Source organism: Gastrolobium bilobum, unplaced genomic scaffold (genome assembly GCF_033153095.1).
Source record: "Gastrolobium bilobum isolate Gb01-03AN ecotype WA unplaced genomic scaffold, APGP_CSIRO_Gbil_v1 utg1760, whole genome shotgun sequence".
In the NCBI taxonomy this organism is placed as follows: Eukaryota; Viridiplantae; Streptophyta; class Magnoliopsida; order Fabales; family Fabaceae; genus Gastrolobium; species Gastrolobium bilobum.
Genome location: NW_026898174.1, coordinates 442,431 through 463,015, shown reverse-complemented (window position 1 = coordinate 463,015; position 20,585 = coordinate 442,431). Strand labels below are relative to the sequence as shown.

At 33.6% G+C, this 20,585-nt stretch overlaps 1 protein-coding gene across 1 annotated transcript in view; it reads left to right on the top strand.

Moving 5' to 3' along the window:
* The first annotated feature begins 6,284 nt into the window (after positions 1-6,284).
* Positions 6,285-20,585, top strand: part of LOC133313571 (uncharacterized) — a 29,411-nt gene continuing 15,110 nt past the window's right edge. The window contains exons 1-2 of the mRNA XM_061514961.1: positions 6,285-6,947; positions 8,257-9,079. Of these exons, the coding sequence (XP_061370945.1) occupies positions 6,285-6,947; positions 8,257-9,079 (1,486 nt within the window). The remainder of the gene's footprint in view (positions 6,948-8,256; positions 9,080-20,585) is intronic.

The window sequence follows — 20,585 nt, the reverse complement described above, 5'->3', positions numbered from 1 at the left end:
TCAAGAGTTCCTGATAGACAGTTTAAACAATATATATTTCCAGAAGTACCAGTCATGCAAATATACTCAGATACCCATCTATGGGCGCATGCTGAACTTGGCTCCGTGCCACAAATCTAATAGCATGCAATCCAATACATAACATAACTGAATACTACATAGTCATATCATCATGCCTGAATACATAAATGTACATGTATCGAATATGAACACTATGCAACAATACATCTTTTTCAAAAATACGTCTAAAACAAATAGTAGCATCCGACCACCCAGAACTCCACATCCTCATACTAGTACCTCTAGCCACGGTTAGTGTCCTGGTCCCATGAGGCTCTTCAATTAACTGTGTTCAAACCCTCCATACCCTGGGCTCACTTCCTGCATGACAGTCAGATACATAATATACAAAACATCATATAAGCAATTATCATAACTGAACAAAGCATATATACATATCTTATCAAAGACAAACGCAGTCATTCCCAATGGATGACCCCAAGCGAAAATAATCGCACGTAACAAATATCTTTTACAAAAATCATCACAATACTCATATCAGAACAAACGTGTTATATCAGAGACGTACGCAATCGTTCCCAAGGGATGACCCCAAGCGGAAATCAACGTACGTAACAAATATCATTTACAAAATCATCATACATATCTCATAAAACATGTCATATAATCAAATATCATAACTAAACAAAACATATACACATATCTTATCAGAAACGTACGCAGTTATTCCCAAGGGAGGACCCCAAGCGGAAATCAACGCACGTGTTCCCAAGGGAGGACCCCAAGCGGAACCAGAACATATCAGAGGCGTACGCAGTCATTCCGAAGGGAGGACCCCAAGCGGAAATCAACGCACGTGTTCCCGAGGGAGGACCCCAAAGCGGAACCAGAACATATCAGAGGCGTACGCAGTCATTCCCAAGGGAGGACCCCAAGCGGAAATCAACGCACGTGTTCCCGAGGGAGGACCCCAAAGCGGAACCAGAACCTATCAGAGGCGTACGCAGTCATTCCCAAGGGAGGACCCCAAGCGGAAATCAACGCACGTGTTCCCGAGGGAGGACCCCAAAGCGGAACCAGAACATATCAGAGGCGTACACCATCAGTCCCGAGGGAGGACCCCAAAGCGAACACCCGGGTACTATACAATCAATGACCAGATATTGTTACAGAAATCATATTACAGAAGTCATATCATAACAAAACATATCATATTAACACATATCAAAGTAAATACATCAAAACAAAACATATCATATTATCATATAGCTCTATATGAATGCATCTATATCATATATCTCATACATATCATACAACCTGACCACAGTCCGTACACTATGGCGGAACACAAAGTAGGAGCAAACCCCATAAACATAGAGCTTACCTCTTGGAGCTTTACAATTTGCTTACTTGAAGAACAAGCTATTTATCTTGCTCCACGAGAATCCAAACGTTCACAGTCTCTAGGCACACCTAGAGAAGGAATTCAACACAAAACTCAATAAAATGATATAATGCCATGTAAATATACAAGACACATACTTTATTGTTTATTTTCTTTTTACTTAATCATATTAAGTCATGAGTGGGTGGTTCTTTGTTCAACAAATCCCTACAAAATTCCACATGTTCACTTAGTCTTAGGATAGTCCCAAAAGGCCTTTAGAACACTCATTACTCCTCTTACCACCTAAAAGCCTATTTTTCCCAATTTAAGGCAGAATGCCCATTACAAAGGAGCTATAAGATTTCTCTTTGTCTAGTGCCTAAACCCAAGCTTAGCCACCTATATAAATTATTTTACACATATAAGTGTTCTTACTTTGCGAAACAATATCTCCGCACATATACTTCCTTTGAAAATGGCCAAAACTCATTTTAAGGCCATACAAAGGAGCTACCTTATTTTCTTTTTTATTTCACCAAAGCGAAGGTCTATACACCTTAAAATATTATTCCACGCATAAAATTATGCTCGCTTTGTAAAACAGTAACTCATAGCACATACTTCCTTTGAAAATGGCTAAGAGGCACATACAAGAAATCATGCCAACTTCATGATTCCAATGCTTTAGTCCATCAAATTCAAGCTTATCACACACCTTTAATCCAAGATTCATTAATTCATATATATACAGTACTGTTCCTCTCTACAGTACTATTCATGTATACGTCATTATTCACGTATACGACACTATTCAAAAATACGTTATCTTTAATTTTTTTCAAATACATTTTCACCGTTAAAATTCTCATCTAAACACTTTTCTCAACATGAGCTAAACTTGAATCAAGCTCTAACATGCTCAATCAAAACAAATTTTCAAAATGAAAACCTAAATTCAATCTTCATAAAAACATGAAAAGGAAGGGAATTTCTTACCACAATGCACTCTAGAACAAAGGAGAGATGAGTTCCTAAGCTCCCATGGCCTCAAGCTCCATCAAAATCTATCTTTTCCATGAAATTCGAAATCTTTGGGGGAGAAGATCTCTCTCTACAGTGAACCCCACCCAGAAATATTGGTACCAATAGGTTCCTCTCGAAATTTCTCACAGGTTTGGCTTTGGAACGGAGTGATTTGGAGGTCTCTAGCTCAAGTTATGAATTTTGGAAGATTTAAAACCAAAATCTCCATTCTTTCTTTCCCTTACTGTCGTCGGATGAAACGTAGAAGAAGGAGAATAGTGACTTAATTGAGTCAATTAATGAGTTTACTTTATCACTGGGTATAAGCTTATCTATCTACACACCTTCATTCATTACCAAACTTTACCCTATGGACTAGAATATTTTTCTAGTCACTTTTTTATATTTACTTTCACTTTTTGGATAACTTTATTTACCCGCATTTTTACTACTTTACTGTCATTTTAACTCTTTTTTTTCACCAAAGGTGACTTATTTCTTTTTCTTTATACTTATCCTTCAATGTTAAATCCATAACTACTAGTGAGGGCTATTATAAGCACCAAGAAGAAGGAAAAAAATATATATGACGCAGTAGCGCCAAAATGGCGCTTTTGGCACCAAGAGTATCAAAGTGGCGCCATTTGCGCCAATTCTCACGCGAAGAGCGTGGATATGTACCAGACGCCATTTGCGCCAACTTTCGCGCAAAAAGTGTGGACTTATATATATATATATATATATGTTTACGTATATAAAATAAATAATAATAATAAATTGAAAATAAAGACACTACGTGGTAGCACCCCTATCTCCAGCACAATGAAAGTAGAAGATTCATTTAACTAACAATCATTACATGGTGTGGATTTTTTTAAAAGCAGAAGATTACGTAATATAAGTTACGTAACCTATAAACCAATACATTCTTCTCCATATAAATACATCCTTGCAAGAAACAAAAGAAAGGAAATCAAATATCGAGAATAAGAAAGAACAGAAGAAAATTTTAAGAGAGAAAACAAGAGGATTTGGGAGAAGAAAGGAAAAACAGAATCAAAAGAAGGTAATATTGGGTTATGAAAAAAGTTCTCTCACTTTTTTTATTATTTTTCAAAACAAAGATTTATTTACAAGCCACTGTTGTTCTGCTAAATTATTCTTTTTATTTATTCTTTACTAGAAGTTTATTTCATTATAGTAGTTTGATTTATTCAATAATTTTATTTCTTACGGTATCTATAGTTTCTTTTAAATTTTATTTCCTTTCACATACTGATTATCTATTGCAGTAATTAATTGGTACGAAATAATTACAAAGAGAATATGTAAATTTAACTTATGAAGACTGCTATGAACTGAACCACAGAGTTTGGGTTCAGACGATTTTAAGGTAAGGGACGCCTTATCGTGGTTTGAGCTCCTCCATAATATATCTTTCATATGCAGAAAACCACAAAGTTGGAAGATTATTTAGCTTCAGTTAAATATTACACAATGTATTATTTATTATATTATTTCTTTTTATTAAATTATCTCAGAGAATTGTATTTTTTGTTATTACGGCTGAAAATGGTTATAATTAGAAAACCTCAATATTATTGAGAATTTTCTCATGTGTGTTTGTTTTGTGCTAACTTTTCCAGAAAATCATAATGCCTAGTCTAAGCTTAGCAGGTGAAGGATGGAGTATCAATGTTTACTCTTACGAGGAGGACCGCTTGGAGTTTTATATTGTAGTAGGAAATCAAGAAGCTGCTTCAATATTCTATGCTGAGAGTGTGGAGACCTACACCTATAGACTAGATTAGGATAAGACTTTTGTATTGTATAATTATGTGATGCCAGTATGTAAAATATAAACTGAAGTGATGTAATATTTAGTAGACTGTAGAACCAATGTAAAATAACTCCCGTATGTACCTGACGTAACATTACCTATAAAGTAATGTTAGTGGATGTTTATATAAATTTTATTTTTATTTTATTTTTACCGTTCTTATCATCAATATGTATTAATTAATAATATTTACTCCCTTCCATCTTATTTCTCACTGACTATGCATAAAGTGGAAACATATATATAAAAGAAATAATGTAATATTCCTTATAAACGTTAAAATAAAGGGATGTTGCATGCAATATTCACATCTCAAGCCCAAAGGACTCTTGCATAAGGAAATGTGTTAAAAAATAATATAAATCATTAAAAAAATCATCACCCAACAACTTAAGCTTTTGAGTTGAAATAGTTCTTAATAGATCCATTAAATATTGCAGGATTACAATTTGGAGCAGAAAAATAGAATTACAATAAATTATAAATCTAAAATAACAATTATTTGAACTTATTCAAATGGAAAATCATGGAATATAGAACAAGCCGATATTCTGAAAAATACTCTTTTCTTTGACAAATATAAAATCATTAATCATCATAATTGAGTGAACCAAAAAAAGGGAAGATTTTTTTTTTTTTGTGATACAAATAAGAATTGAACACATAACTTAATATAACTTAGCCAAACTCCTCACTACTAGACCAAACATAATGACTTAACTTTTTTTTTTTGGTTAGATTTCTCTACAAATTCATTTATTAAAATCAGACTAGTCCGGTCAAGCTAAGAAAGAACAGAAAGTAATAAAGCTCTCCTTATTAAGTTTTTAACAAAAGTTATATATTCATCATTCTAACTTAAGATATTGATTAAGTTGAAACTATCTCGTGCCAATAGATCCTTGGTGATTAGTAAGAAAAAGTTCTGAATGGCTATTAAATGTAAAAACACATGTTTAATTTCAAATTAAAAAATTGATGTTGAATAGATAAGTTAACCATGATGTTACTGCGTATAATTTAAAAAACAAAAGGTGAGATTCGTCACAAGATTTTCCAAAAAGATAAATGTCGGGAAAACACGGCCCCTTAATACACTCATTGATCACACGGAAATAATTGGAAATTAACTGCTCATTCACATTAAAAATTTTAAGTGCTCTCTTATTTTACTCTTAATTGCAAACCACCGTCCTTTTTTTTGCTACTGTATTAAATCTGTGCTGCCATGTGAATCATGGCTAGAATTTTTTATTTTTATATTATATAACTGTTAAGAATGGTACGGGGGAGCCCAAAAACCCATCGCAAGGGATACATCCAAAGGGCCAAGCGATAAACCACAATAAGTGGGCCGACGCCACATCTCAACCCAAAACCTTAAGGCTGTAAGTTTATGGGTCTTTTGCACTTATATGGTCATCACTTGGTCTAGGTCTAGCCAATGTGGTACTTCATTACAACTCATACTTGAATACTTCCAACATTTTCCGCTCAAGTATGAGACCCAACATCATGCTCCCCCTTAAGGGCAACTTCTGCGGAAGTCTTTGTTCTTTAAGTATTGGAGTCACACTAGCCTTCTGCGGAGGCCTTGAAACATCACCATCTCTAAATACCCAGCCCAGCCAAACCTTTGGCTCTGATACCACTGTTAAGAATGGTACGGGGGAGGCCTTGAAACATCACCATCTCTAAATACCCAGCCCAGCCAAACCTTTGGCTCTGATACCACTGTTAAGAATGGTACGGGGGAGCCCAAAAACCCATCGCAATGGATACATCCAAAGGGCCAAGCGATAAACCACAATAAGTGGGCCGACGCCACATCTCAACCCAAAACCTTAAGGCTGTAAGTTTATGGATCTTTTGCACTTATATGGTCATCACTTGGTCTAGGTCTAGCCAATGTGGTACTTCATTACAACTCATACTTGAATACTTCCAACAATAACATTCCTCTAAATAAATACCCAAACCCTTCTTTATTTCTTATCAAGCAAACAATCAAAAATGTTACTTCAAACATTAGCTATCCCTATTGCACTCCTAGTGATATTCATATTCATTCTGCATAAAAAACAACGTCAAGATTATGTGAAACATGCACCAGGTCCAAAGGCCTTGCCAATTATTGGTAACCTCCACATGTTAGGGAAACTACCACACCGCAACCTTCAATCCCTTGCCTTAAAATATGGACCCATAATGTCCTTAAAGCTAGGACAAGTCCCAGCCATTGTGGTTTCTTCCACTGAAACTGCTGAGCTATTCCTTAAGACTCATGACACCGTGTTTGCAAACAGGCCTAAACTCCAAGCTCATGCAAGCAAGGGCTTTGCGTTTTGTGAGTACGGTGCCTATTGGCGCAATGTTAGAAAAGTGTGTACTATACAACTTCTGAGTGCATCAAGAGTTGAGATGTTTGCTCCTCTGAGGAGGGAGCAATTGGGACTATTGGTGAAGTCACTTGAAAATGCTGCAGCATCACTTGAGGTTGTGGACCTTAGTAAGTTGGTAGGGGAGCTTATAGAGAATATCGTGTATAAAATGTTATTGGGCTCTAGTAACGATGATAGATTCAACTTAAAGGACCTTGTTGCTGAAGTAGCTAACTTGATTGGAGATTTCAATCTAGCAGATTATGTGCCTTGGCTAGGTGTGCTTGATCTTCAGGTATGATATTCAACTACATGTGCTAACACTTAGCACCTCATGTCTTATTTTAAGGTGATGTGAAATTTTTTAATAATTTATTTATAGATCAACGATTAGTTCTTAAAATGATCATTTCTTCTTACTTGTTTTATGAATTTTGTAGGTTGATTTGTGACTGATATTTTTCACCTGACATGTGAATATTTAAATAAAACATAAAATGATACACTCTTATATGGCTTTTTCTTATTCACCGCAAATTCCGGTATACAAGTTCTTAACTTAAAGGGTACGAATAAAAGTCGATTCTTTTCACCAAAAAAAAAAAAGAGTCGATTCTTTGGCAGCTTTACCTTGCAGTTTTACAAAGGGGCTGTTTATCAAATTTAAATTCGTAACTTTTCGATCACAAGCAGTGGCGAACTCAGAGAAAAAAGTTTATATCTGTACACATAGGGTGGGGGTTTGAGGGCCGCGCCCCCGAAGATTTTTTTTTAAAGAAAATTTTAAATGTATTAAAAAATATATAAACAAGAAAAGAAAAGAAAAGAAAAGAATTATAGGGGTTGTTGGGTTGAGTCCATGTTAGTTAAAATCTCGATTTAAATATGTGATTTAATGATTTTACGATTTTTTTTAATCAAAACGATTTCATCAAAATTCCAAACACTTACAATTTTATGATTTTTTAAGATTTTTTTTAGGTTAGGATTTTACATTTTATGATTTTTTATCCTCCTTCCGATTTTAGGTAAGATCCCGATTTTAACTACTATGGTTGGGCCTATGTTTATTTTTTTCTTTTCAATCTTCCTAATTTTTTTTTCTTTTTTTTACTTAACCTACATCACCCATTCTTTGAAAAAAAAAAAAAAATTCTCAAACTTGTGACTGCAAGTGCAGACAGCGGCACCTGTGTGTGTCCGCCACTGATCACAAGGAAAAACTTCATCAGTGTTCCAAATCTCGCCCTCTTTTAGGCTATGTTAGAAAGATATGATATAAAAGTCTTTTATTAGCAGCTTTACTTTTTAGGTGAGATTGTTGTTTAACATAGTATTAGAGTCTTCACTATTATGGGATCATAAGTTCGATTTCCACCGCCCCACTTTGTAATAGAATTAAAAAAGCAAAATGTAGCAACAAAAAAATAGGCTTGTGCAATGTTCACACTTCAAGCACAAAAGACTCTTGTACGAAGGGATGCACTGGAAATTTATAATATAAAACCATTGTGTGAGAGGCTATTTCTTATTCACTGCATGATTTATTATTATTCTAAACATGAAGTAACGAAAGATTATACATGCAACCATGGCCATTTCAGGGACTAAGAAGACGAGTAAATAAAGCAATTAAGGCGTTTGACCGAGTCGTGGAGCTGATTATCAAAGAAAAAGAGCATTCATCTCATGACAAACAGAAAGACCCTCACAGGAAGGACTTTGTGGATATATTGCTATCACTTATGCACCAACCCATGGATCCGCAGGATGAAAACAGAGTCATTGACAGAGCAAGTATCGGGGCAATCATATTTGATATATTCTTAGCAGGATTTGAGTCATCTAGTAGTGTTGTTTTATGGACCATGTCAGAACTCTTGAGGCATCCAAGGGTGATGAAGAAACTTCAAGACGAGCTAGCAAATGTAGTGGGGATGAATAGACAAGTGGAGGAGACTGATTTAGAAAAGTTACCTTACCTGAATATGGTGGTGAAGGAAACCTTAAGATTATATCCAATTGGACCTTTACTGCCTCGAGAGTCCAGAGAAGATGTTATTATTGATGGTTATTACATAAAGAAAAAGACAAGAATCATAGTAAATGCATGGGCAATTGGAAGAGATCCTAAAGTTTGGTCACATAATGCTGATGTGTTTTATCCTGAGAGATTTGTCAATGACAGTGTAGACTTAAAGGGCAATGACTTTAGACTTATACCATTTGGTTCTGGTCGTAGAGTGTGCCCTGCGATTTATTTGGGTCTAATGACTTTTAAGACTGTTCTAGCTCAATTGGTGCATTGCTTCAATTGGGAACTTCCATTAGGCATGTCTCCTCATGACTTAGACATGACTGAGACATCTGGGCTCTCAATGCCAAGAAATGAGCACTTGCTAGCTGTGCCAACTTATCGGTTAGTTGGTAAGTTTAAAGAGGAATCATATTAATATAGATCAGGTTTATTGCTAAAATAAAGGTTTGAAACTGTTAGCTTTGGATTCTCCAAGAAATCAGCAATTTAATTCTTAGAATGAATCATATTAATATAGATCAGGTTTATTGCTAAAATAAAGGTTTGAAACTGTTAGCTTTGGATTTTCTAAGAAATTAGCAATTTAATTCTTAGAATTTTGCTTGTGTAATAAGTATGAATCTTGAGTATATGTATCAATTGATACTGATCGTTCCCACAAGGAACAGTGTACTTTGTTTCTTTTTTTAATTATATCTAAGTTTCTTGAAACCAAAGTAGTCAAACTATTCAATCAATTTAGTTAACTACAATCTAATTCAGCATTCATCATGTAAAAGTAACTCTAGTCACGTTCACTGCAATTAACAATTGAATTCAAACTCTAAATCCTGGAATTATTGGTTTGCCCCTTTTATATTGCATTCCTGCATTTTAACATGCTGCAGCACTTTTCCTGATGATAGATGAGTGCTATAGCGCTTTCCCGGATTTTTCAAATCCATAATCAATCAGATTGTAAATCTTTCCTTGACTTCAAATTATTCATAATTCTAAGCATCCAATTAACAAAACCATGCATCTTCATTTTCCAATAAAGATTCATGTAAAAACAATTCCTAGATAATGCCAATCACCTTTGAATACGAATACAAGATATTTGTTAATTGAAAATCAAGAACTTAACAAGTAATTCTAATTAATGGGTTTTCACCAAATCATCCAAATTATAGAAAAAGGACTTAGATTTTCATCATTGCAAAAACTGCAAAAAAATAAACTCAGAAACTGAAAATACATTGACATTGTGTTAGCTATAAATTATGATTATTTTAATGGCTTTATTTTTACAATATTTGAGTTGAAGGCTGGATATAAGTGCATGGTAATGGGCCAAATGAGTACCAATCAGCCCAATAAGGTAAAAGAGAGAGAAAGAGATAATTTGATAATTTACTATTCTCTTTTAATATTTTTACTGCAGTTAGAGAGCCATATGATCAACTCTTTGAAAGTGAGATCAAATCTGAACCATTGGATGGACAAAAATATGGATGGACAGCAATGCAATTTCTTGGAGCTCTTTAGTTTCTAGCTAAATAGGAGTCTGAGTCATTAGGGCCACATATAGAGAACTTTCGTTTTTTTTTAGTTTTCAGTTTTATGTTTTGAATCTTTTGTAATCTTTTTCTTTGAATCTGAGTGTTGAGAAATTCCTTGAAAGCTGAATGCTTGTTCTTCAATTCTTGTACTCGAAGTGCATTGACAACGCACCTTCAAGGGAAGGAATCATGGATCTGCATGCGAGCTATTGTTTTCATACTACTGCAAGTTTTCTTCCTAGCTCTAGTTTAGGAACTTTGACTCTTGAAGAACCGGTTTGTAAACTTTTACTTTGAGTTTTCTTTACTGAATATTTTGTAATGCATGTTTCTTTACTTTTTAGATTTGCAATATTTCTGAATATGATATTTTAAGTTTCTTTTTCTGGGATTCACGATGATTGGGTGATCTTTAATTTTCTGAATACTGTGATGATTTGCTTTAGTTTCATTTGATTAGCAAGATTTTGATTTTAAGTTCAAGAACACCATGGGAATGGGTCTTGAATAATTTTAGCATAGCTATGATTGGGAAATCAGGTTATGTCCCTTGTTAATTGAACCCTTGTGACCAGAAAAACAAAGATCCTAGCCCTGCCTCATTACAAGCCTTAAAGACCCTTTGATGGAAGCAGCATATTGGACTCCAAGTTTCTAAATGGTAGTGTAGATTGGAAGCATTCATGCATGATGATAATGAGTGAACTTCCTTATAAAAGAGAAGAGTGTGATTGATTGAATATATCTGGAAAGGAATTCAGTGGAATGTCAATTGAATCAAGTTAAGTCAAGGGTTGCAACTGTTTGAATGAGCATGAATTTTTTGATTAAATGCTTATGTAATTGTTGATTGACTGGAGTTGGATGATTAATTTGTTGTAAGAATTGGTTGACATTAAGCCTGGTTAATGCTTTAAGAAGTGTGATGTTTTGCACAGATGGTTGATTAATTTAACTGAGTTATTGAAATTAAATTTGTGTTGATATGTAACTATTTACTTTTTTTAGCTAACAGGCTAAGTTATGAGTGAAGTTTGTCTGATTACTTGAGGGCAAGCAATTAACTAAGTTTGGGGTATTTTGTTAGCTATAAATTATGATTATTTTAATGGCTTTATTTTTACAATATTTGAGTTGAAGGCTGGATATAAGTGCATGGTAATGGGCTAAATGAGTACCAAACAGCCCAATAAGGTAAAAGAGAGAGAAAGAGATAATTTGATAATTTACTATTCTCTTTTACTATTTTTACTGCAGTTAGAGAGCCATATGATCAACTCTTTGAAAGTGAGATCAAATCTGAACCATTGAATGGACAAAAATATGGATGGACAGCAATGCAATTTCTTGGAGCTCTTTAGTTTCTAGCTAAATAGGAGTCTGAGTCATTAGGGCCACATATAGAGAACTTTCGTTTTTTTTTTAGTTTTCAGTTTTATGTTTTGAATCTTTTGTAATCTTTTTCTTTGAATCTGAGTGTTGAGAAATTCCTTGAAAGCTGAATGCTTGTTCTTCAATTCTTGTACTCGAAGTGCATTGACAACGCACCTTCAAGGAAAGGAATCACGGATCTGCATGCGAGCTATTGTGTTCATACTTCTGCAAGTTTTCTTCCTAGCTCTAGTTTAGGAACTTTGACTCTTGAAGAACCGGTTTGTAACTTTACTTTGAGTTTTCTTTCATTTTCTTTTTGTGATGCATGTTTCTTACTTTTAGATTTGTAATATTTTTGAATATGGGTTTTAAGTTTCTTTTTCTGGGATTCACGATGATTGGGTGATCTTTTATTTTCTGAATACTGTGATGGTTTGCTTTAGTTTCATTTGATTAACAAGATTTTGATTTTAAGTTCAAGAACACCATGGGAATGGGTCTTGAATAATTTTAGCATAGCTATGATTGGGAAATCAGGTTATGTCCCTTGTTAATTGAACCCTTGAGGTTAGGGATAACCCAAGGAGGTCTTTGATACAATTTTTAAAGATTTAGAAGACTTTGGGAAAAGATCCTTCTAAAGATTAAAATCTGGAACTGGGAAGTTTCAGATAAAATAGCCATAGTAATTCGAATTCTGATACTAAAGTGCCGTAGCAGTTATAAAACGCAGGAATGCGAAATTTCTCCTTCATCCATGATTCAAAGAATTCCAGAACCTTATAATTGATACATTTGTGAATAGATATCCCTCTGTAAAATTTTGTTTAATGCAAGTTTGATAAATATCTTGTTTCATTTAGAATTTTCTTAGTTTTAAAAGATTGATTACTTAATTTCAAGAAATTAGAAATTGGAATTAAAAAGGAAAACTAAACAACCTGTTCCCTGAGAACGATAACTCTCTTTCTTTCGAAAAATTACTACCCAACAAAATGGCGCCGTTGCCGGGGAACGGTGTTTGATTTAGTTTCTTTTTAAAATTCTGTCTTTTAGTTCTTGAATTGGTTTTCTTTCATTTTCATTTTTAATTTTTCTTGAACTTACATTTTCCTTGTAGATTTTGCAGATCAATAATTTTTTACTATGAAAACAGATTGATACACTTAGCATTCTGCCAAATCTAAAAAAAAAAAAAAAAAAAAAAAAAAAAGTTTGGTTGTTAAACACTCTACAGGGGGATCACAATGGCATTGGCAGCTCAACTCGCAGCTTTGCATAACACAATAAAGGATTTTGTCATGGTTATGGAAGAATCCAAGCAACCAGCCCCAGCTCCAATAGTTGCTACAACACCTATATGCTCACTTTGCTATGGTGCTCATCTATTTGAAGAATGCCCCAACAACCTAACATCGGTTCTTTATATGGGAGGCTTCAACTACAATTACAACAACCACAACCAATTTGATCAGCAGGGATGGCTGAACCAAGGATGTAATTTTGCCCAAAATCAAGGCCAAAGTTACCAATACCAGCAGCCTTATCATGGATGGCAGCAGTCATTTGAACCGGATGAACCTTACTTACCTTGTTTTGTGCAGTCTTCTTTTGTTGAACAGCTAGAGCAACATGTTGCAGAAGCTCAACCTCCAAATGAGCAGTGGATGAATCAAATGCTAGAAAATCATGAAGTTATGCTTCAAGGTCATGGAGCTATCTTGAAGAGCCTTGAGATACAAATGGGGCAGATTGCTTCTGCCCTTAGTAGTAGACCTTTGGAGACACTACCAAGTGACACAGAAATACCTAAAAGGGATGGAAAAGAAGTGTGCAAAGCCCTCAACTTGAGGAATGGACAGCAAGTGGATAACTTTGTTACAGCCCAACCATCAACCACTCAATCCTCACCTCAAGACAAAGATGATGAAGAGGAAAACATTGTTGAACCAGTAAGGGCAGCAATGAAATCAAATGAATTAGACAAGCCTATGCACAATATTGAGGCTCATCAACCTATATCAAAGGCAAGACAGATCCCTTCTCCTCAAAGACTCCAAGAGCAGCAACAGGAGCACTGTCTCTCCAACAATTTGTCAGCCAAGCTGGAAAATCCAGGTTCTTTTACAATAACTCCTCAAATAGCTGATAGGTCACTTGCACACCATGATGGAAAAATAGAGAACAAATCAGTGAAAGTTTATAGGTTTATTTTTCCAGCAAATTTCATAATAGTTGATTTTGAAGCTGACAAGGATATGCCTATTATATTGAATAGGCCATTCTTAGTTATGGAGAATGCTATAATTGATTTTAAAACAGGAGAACTAACCATGGGAGTTAATGAGGGAAAGATAACTTTTAATGTTTTAGAAGCCAAGAATTTCATTGATGGAGATTCTAATGATTGTTCTGCTATTTCTGTTTGGGATCATCTGGTTAATGATAATGTGTTTTTAAATAGTAAAAATACTAACTTAGGAGAAGGCAACTTCAATCATATAGAGTCTAAACCAGCCAACCCACTCTTGAAAGATTTGATTCAAAAGAAAATAATCAATTGGTTGGATACAGGACAAATTGTTCTGAATTTCAAGATAAGAATCAAATTGTTTCCATGCAAAATTCAATGGGTAAAGCATTATTGGAGCAGACATGTGAACAAAGAGAAGACTTTTATTTCTTTATTGGATGCTGGCTGAAACATTAAATAGGATTTAAGTAGTGGTTAGTTAGTTTGTTTGTTATGTTTTGTTTAAGTCTTCGTATTTTTTTTTTTTTTTACAAGTGTGTTTGTGTTTTAGTTCCACGAAGGAGTTTTGTTTGTGTTACCGTCCATGTGTAGTGTTGTCCTCTTTAAGCCAATGGAAATTTGTGTTGAGATAAAAAAAAAAGGAGTTGACTGAAGACCTTAGTTAAGCTAGTCTTATAATGTGAGTGTGCATTTTAAGAGTGAGCGAGTTATTAAGTTTGGGGTAAGTAAATATTGAAAATAACAAGTCACTTGAAGGGAATAAGAATGTGCGCGTGGCTTGGTAATAATAAAAAAAGGAGAGTGAGAAGCTTGAGTTTATAACATTGATTGTTCACTTGAACCTTTGTTTGAGTGTTTGATCCTTTTAAGTTCATTTGCCTAGCAATCTGTTAACTGAAAGATAACACGTAAATGGGTAGGACTTTACATTTTGATCAAACTATCTGAGACTAATAAACCCATTAAAATTAAGTTGAGAAGAAACAAGTGTGTTATGGGCTGCTACAAATTACATGGAGCTTAATTCTGCATGAATAATTTTTTTTAGCCCAATAGTGTTTAGCCCATTACACTCTTAACACATTTTATCTTTTCAAAACAGACAATGGTCAGATTATTATTAATTTTTCCCGTTATTTTCCTCTCTCTTCCTTTTTACCTCTCTTCTTTCCCAATCACTTATGCACAAATCAATCTCAACTATTTGATCTAGTTAGGAGATTAGCTGAATACAAAGGTATTTCAGACGATGGTTTGAACCATTATTGTACCTTTGAAAATAGTCCAGTAACCTGTAAAAGGCATTACAAGGCAGTGACATGACTTATCCCTGCATAAGTCATATCTAGTACTATCCCCAAGAAAAAGAAAACCCCATATCTCTCTTTCTTCAAGTTCAGCCGAGAATACCCATTTTTTTTAGTTGCTCTTCACCGCCTTGCTTGCTGTCGATTTAGCTGCATAGGGGTTGATATTGCGGTGGGTTCCATTTTCGTCCAAGCTCAAGCGAGAACCTTTGGATTTCATTACATACAGATCTTGGTTCGTTTCTCTCAAATTCTCCTCACCGCTGTGCGAACTCGGGTATGTTCAATAAAATAAATAAATTAGATTTTGCTTTTAATTTTATTCTTTTGATCCTGTGTACCATTATTCCCTTTGATAGACAAACCATTAGTCCGATCGTTTGGGTTCTAATTTTTATTTTATTTTTATTATATTTAGGACTTTTATTTTTTTTATTTTTTTTATTTTTTTATTTTTTTATTTTTTTCTGAATTGTAATAATTTTTTTTGTTTGGGTTTGATTTCATGTGAGGAATTTTAATTTATATTTTTATTTATTTTCTTTTCTTTTCCTTTCACTTAAACCACTCTTGCATTTTTGCTTTGAGTTATATCATATTTTTCTTTTCCTTGTCTGTATACTCTCAACTCTATCTTACCTTTATCTGACATGATGTGAGAAATGAAAACAACAATATTGCCAAGAAATGTAGGTACTCCCTGATTTTGCGATTTTGCATGTGCCTGTGAAATGTTTCATCTCAAACTATATTTTTATTTTAGCTTACATGAGCGGTATGTCTAATTTTCTGAATATGATATTTTTGTTAAATTACTGTCATTTATAGGTGTTTGTTTCTCTGTTGTAACATTGACGATAGACACACGCATTTGTATGTATTCATGCATTTATAATTGTTATCACCATGTGCTTAATGACCATATTGAAAACCATTGTAATCCAATGCTATATTTCCTAATGGATTTGAGGCTTTGGTATTAGACGTATGTGATGAGACTAAATCGCCAAAAGGAGATAAATTAGAATGCATCAAATTAATTATGGTAGAATGAGCTGCTGTATTTTGAGTTAAAGATCTTTGATTAAAATTCTTCTATAAATGCATACAGTCCTTGTTATAATACAAATCAGATGTGTGCATCTTGTGTTGAAATTATTACAGCCCTCAACTATCCATTTACACCAACAGTTTTATTTGATTATCTTGAGTATTCAAATAAAATTGTAAATGTGTTTCTTATATTCTGTAAATGCTTTATTTTATTTATTTATTTTATTGTTGATTCCTTTTGATATTTCTGAGTGGCCTTTATTTATTAACAGATTCATTTTCTTTCTATTTGCTCACTGATTCATATTTCAGTACAACAGCAGCCCAATCTCTTGTGGTACCTAGGTTCTTAATTTATTTATTATAACTTATTTATTCATTTTTCAATTTATTTTTTTTATATATTTATGTTCTGCTGTGAGGACCCAACTTAATTTTAAGTTTGGGGTGATTTTGTGATTATATGTTGTTACCAATAATCTTTCTAGTATTTGCTGATTGATGATAAAAATTCACTCTGTTCTGTATGCTTGATTATCTGAGTGGTAACTTGGAAATGATTTATAACCTGATATGTTTAACATTATCATTGCTTAAGTATAGCTAGATTTAATTAAATTAATTCCTAGTCAATTAAGGATCTAACTTAGTTGATCAGTATTTATATAAGCTGAAAATCAAATTACATGCCATAAATTTTTTGTGATCCCTGATTTGCTGATTCACTGATAAACCATTGGATTAACAACCCATGTGAGATATTTGAACCTAAACACTCTATTCTTTTGTGAGTGGTCATTGTGTATTGGTGTTTTGAATACTGCACTCTGTTTGGATGACTGATATGCTATTTCTGTGTGATTGGGGCATTGTTTCTGAATGTATAGCCTAGAGCCAAAAGCCTCACCCGTTAATTATATCCCTTGGTCCCTATATTTGAGCCTGAAACCTTTCTTTTCTGATCATGTACCTTGATATTATAAGCCAAATTCCTTGTCCACCCTATATAGCTATCTTAGTATTTAGTTAATTCTCATTAGCTTAGAAATACAGTAAGCTACATAAGGCAAAGGGAAATTGGTTGTAAAAAAAAGAGAAAAAAGAAAAGAGGATCAGGAGGTAAAAAAAAATCGAAGAAAAAAAGGAACAAGTGATTTTATAAAAAGAGTTCTCTGTTTAAAAAAAAAGGGAGATCTTTGAGCTTGCCGTAAAAAAGGAAAAGAGGAAAAAGGCAAAAGTAAAAAAATTGTGAAGGTGCTCAATAATAAAAAAGAAGAAGAAAGAAGTTATAAAAAGGGGAGAAGTTTCCCTTTGTCTTGTTTAGGAAAAAATCAGAAAAAGCTAATGAGGATTAGTTAGACACTAAAGGGTTAGCTTAATTAGCCAAGTGACCAGAAAAACAAAGATCCTAGCCCTGCCTCATTACAAGCCTTAAAGACCCTTTGATGGAAGCAGCATATTGGACTCCAAGTTTCTAAATGGTAGTGTAGATTGGAAGCATTCATGCATGATGATAATGAGTGAACTTCCTTATAAAAGAGAAGAGTGTGATTGATTGAATATATCTGGAAAGGAATTCAGTGGAATGTCAATTGAATCAAGTTAAGTCAAGGGTTGCAACTGTTTGAATGAGCATGAATTTTTTGATTAAATGCTTATGTAATTGTTGATTGACTGGAGTTGGATGATTAATTTGTTGTAGGAATTGGTTGACATTAAGCCTGGTTAATGCTTTAAGAAGTGTGATGTTTTGCACAGATGGTTGATTAATTTAACTGAGTTATTGAAATTAAATTTGTGTTGATATGTAACTATTTACTTTTTTTAGCTAACAGGCTAAGTTATGAGTGAAGTTTGTCTGATTACTTGAGGGCAAGCAATTAACTAAGTTTGGGGTATTTTGTTAGCTATAAATTATGATTATTTTAATGGCTTTATTTTTACAATATTTGAGTTGAAGGCTGGATATAAGTGCATGGTAATGGGCCAAATGAGTACCAATCAGCCCAATAAGGTAAAAGAGAGAGAAAGAGATAATTTGATAATTTACTATTCTCTTTTACTATTTTTACTGCAGTTAGAGAGCCATATGATCAACTCTTTGAAAGTGAGATCAAATCTGAACCATTGGATGGACAAAAATATGGATGGACAGCAATGCAATTTCTTGGAGCTCTTTAGTTTCTAGCTAAATAGGAGTCTGAGTCATTAGGGCCACATATAGAGAACTTTCGTTTTTTTTTAGTTTTCAGTTTTATGTTTTGAATCTTTTGTAATCTTTTTCTTTGAATCTGAGTGTTGAGAAATTCCTTGAAAGCTGAATGCTTGTTCTTCAATTCTTGTACTCGAAGTGCATTGACAACGCACCTTCAAGGAAAGGAATCACGGATCTGCATGCGAGCTATTGTTTTCATACTACTGCAAGTTTTCTTCCTAGCTCTAGTTTAGGAACTTTGACTCTTGAAGAACCGGTTTGTAAACTTTTACTTTGAGTTTTCTTTACTGAATATTTTGTAATGCATGTTTCTTTACTTTTTAGATTTGCAATATTTCTGAATATGATATTTTAAGTTTCTTTTTCTGGGATTCACGATGATTGGGTGATCTTTAATTTTCTGAATACTGTGATGATTTGCTTTAGTTTCATTTGATTAGCAAGATTTTGATTTTAAGTTCAAGAACACCATGGGAATGGGTCTTGAATAATTTTAGCATAGCTATGATTGGGAAATCAGGTTATGTCCCTTGTTAATTGAACCCTTGAGGTTAGGGATAACCCAAGGAGGTCTTTGATACAAATTTTGAAGATTTAGAAGACTTTGGGAAAAGATCCTTCTAAAGATTAAAATCTGGAACTGGGAAGTTTCAGATAAAATAGCCATAGTAATTCGAATTCTGATACTAAAGTGCCGTAGCAGTTATAAAACGCAGGAATGCGAAATTTCTCCTTCATCCATGATTCAAAGAATTCCAGAACCTTATAATTGATACATTTGTGAATAGATATTCCTCTGTTAAATTTTGTTTAATGCAAGTCTGATAAACACCTCGTTTCATTTAGAATTTTCTTAGTTTTAAAAGATTGATTACTTAATTTCAAGAAATTAGAAATTGGAATTAAAAAGGAAAACTAAACAACCTGTTCCCTGAGAACGATAACTCTTTTTCTTTCGAAAAATTACTACCCAACACATTGCATAACACCAAATTCGAATGCAGAAGAGTTACAGAGTACATAACAGGTATTCAAATACAAGTGCTCAGAGTTGTAAAAGCTTAAAAGAAATACAGATTAGAACTTGAAATTTTGAAGATTCTTGGATTCCTCCGAGAGCTCTTTCACACGTGTTGCTTACAAAGACTCAGAAAACTTCAAAATGCTAATAACTCAGAACTGCTTCTAACTGAAACTAAGGGCTGTTTGATAACTGTTTTAGAAAATAATTTTTAAATTTTAAAATCAAAAGTATAAAAAAACTTGTTTGTCAGGAGGAAGGTTATACTTACAACATATTTTTTTTTTTACAACTTCTTACAAGCATATCTTAACACCGTTGATTTCCGCCAATCAACGGTTATTATTTTTGCAAATTAAATTCATTAATTAATTAATTATTCGAAATAAATGATAATCGTTGATTGACGGAAATCAACGGTGTTAAGATATGGTTGTAAGAGGTTGTAAAAAAAATAGGTTGTAAGTATAACCTTCCTCGTTTGTCAGATGGTGTTTTCTGAAATTCAACCAGGGAAAAGTATTTCTCATCTTAAATGACATAAAATTATGTTATGTCATTTTAAGAGAGAGATAGACACATAATAATTTTTTTATTTAAAATTTAAATTAAAAAAAAAACCAAGCACTTTTTCTCTCATGATTTTCATTCCTTGTGTCTATCTCTATCTTAAAATGACATAACTTATGTCATTTAAAATGAAAAACATCAAACCCAACCCAACAAAGCACCGATACATTTTTTTCTTTTCAAAATGTGCGTGTCGGACATGTTTCGGACACCGACACGTTCCGACAAGCATCCGACACACGATCAACATTTTGGGACACGCGGTAAACGCTTCAACACTCATCCGACAAGTTTTTTTTTTAATTCTTAATATTATTTTATTAACTAAAAATAAAAAAATAAATTATAAATCAATTTTTTTCTGTTATGAAATTTACATGAAAAATTATTTTTGTTTATATTTATGTTATGAAATTTGAATATTTGATTGGTTATATAACTTATTATAGGCTGTTATTAGGGGTGGCAATTTATGACACGACCCGTCAACCCGACCCGGACCCGACACAAAATTTTCGTGTTCGGGTCAACCCGTTTAATAAATGGGTTGTGTTCGGGTT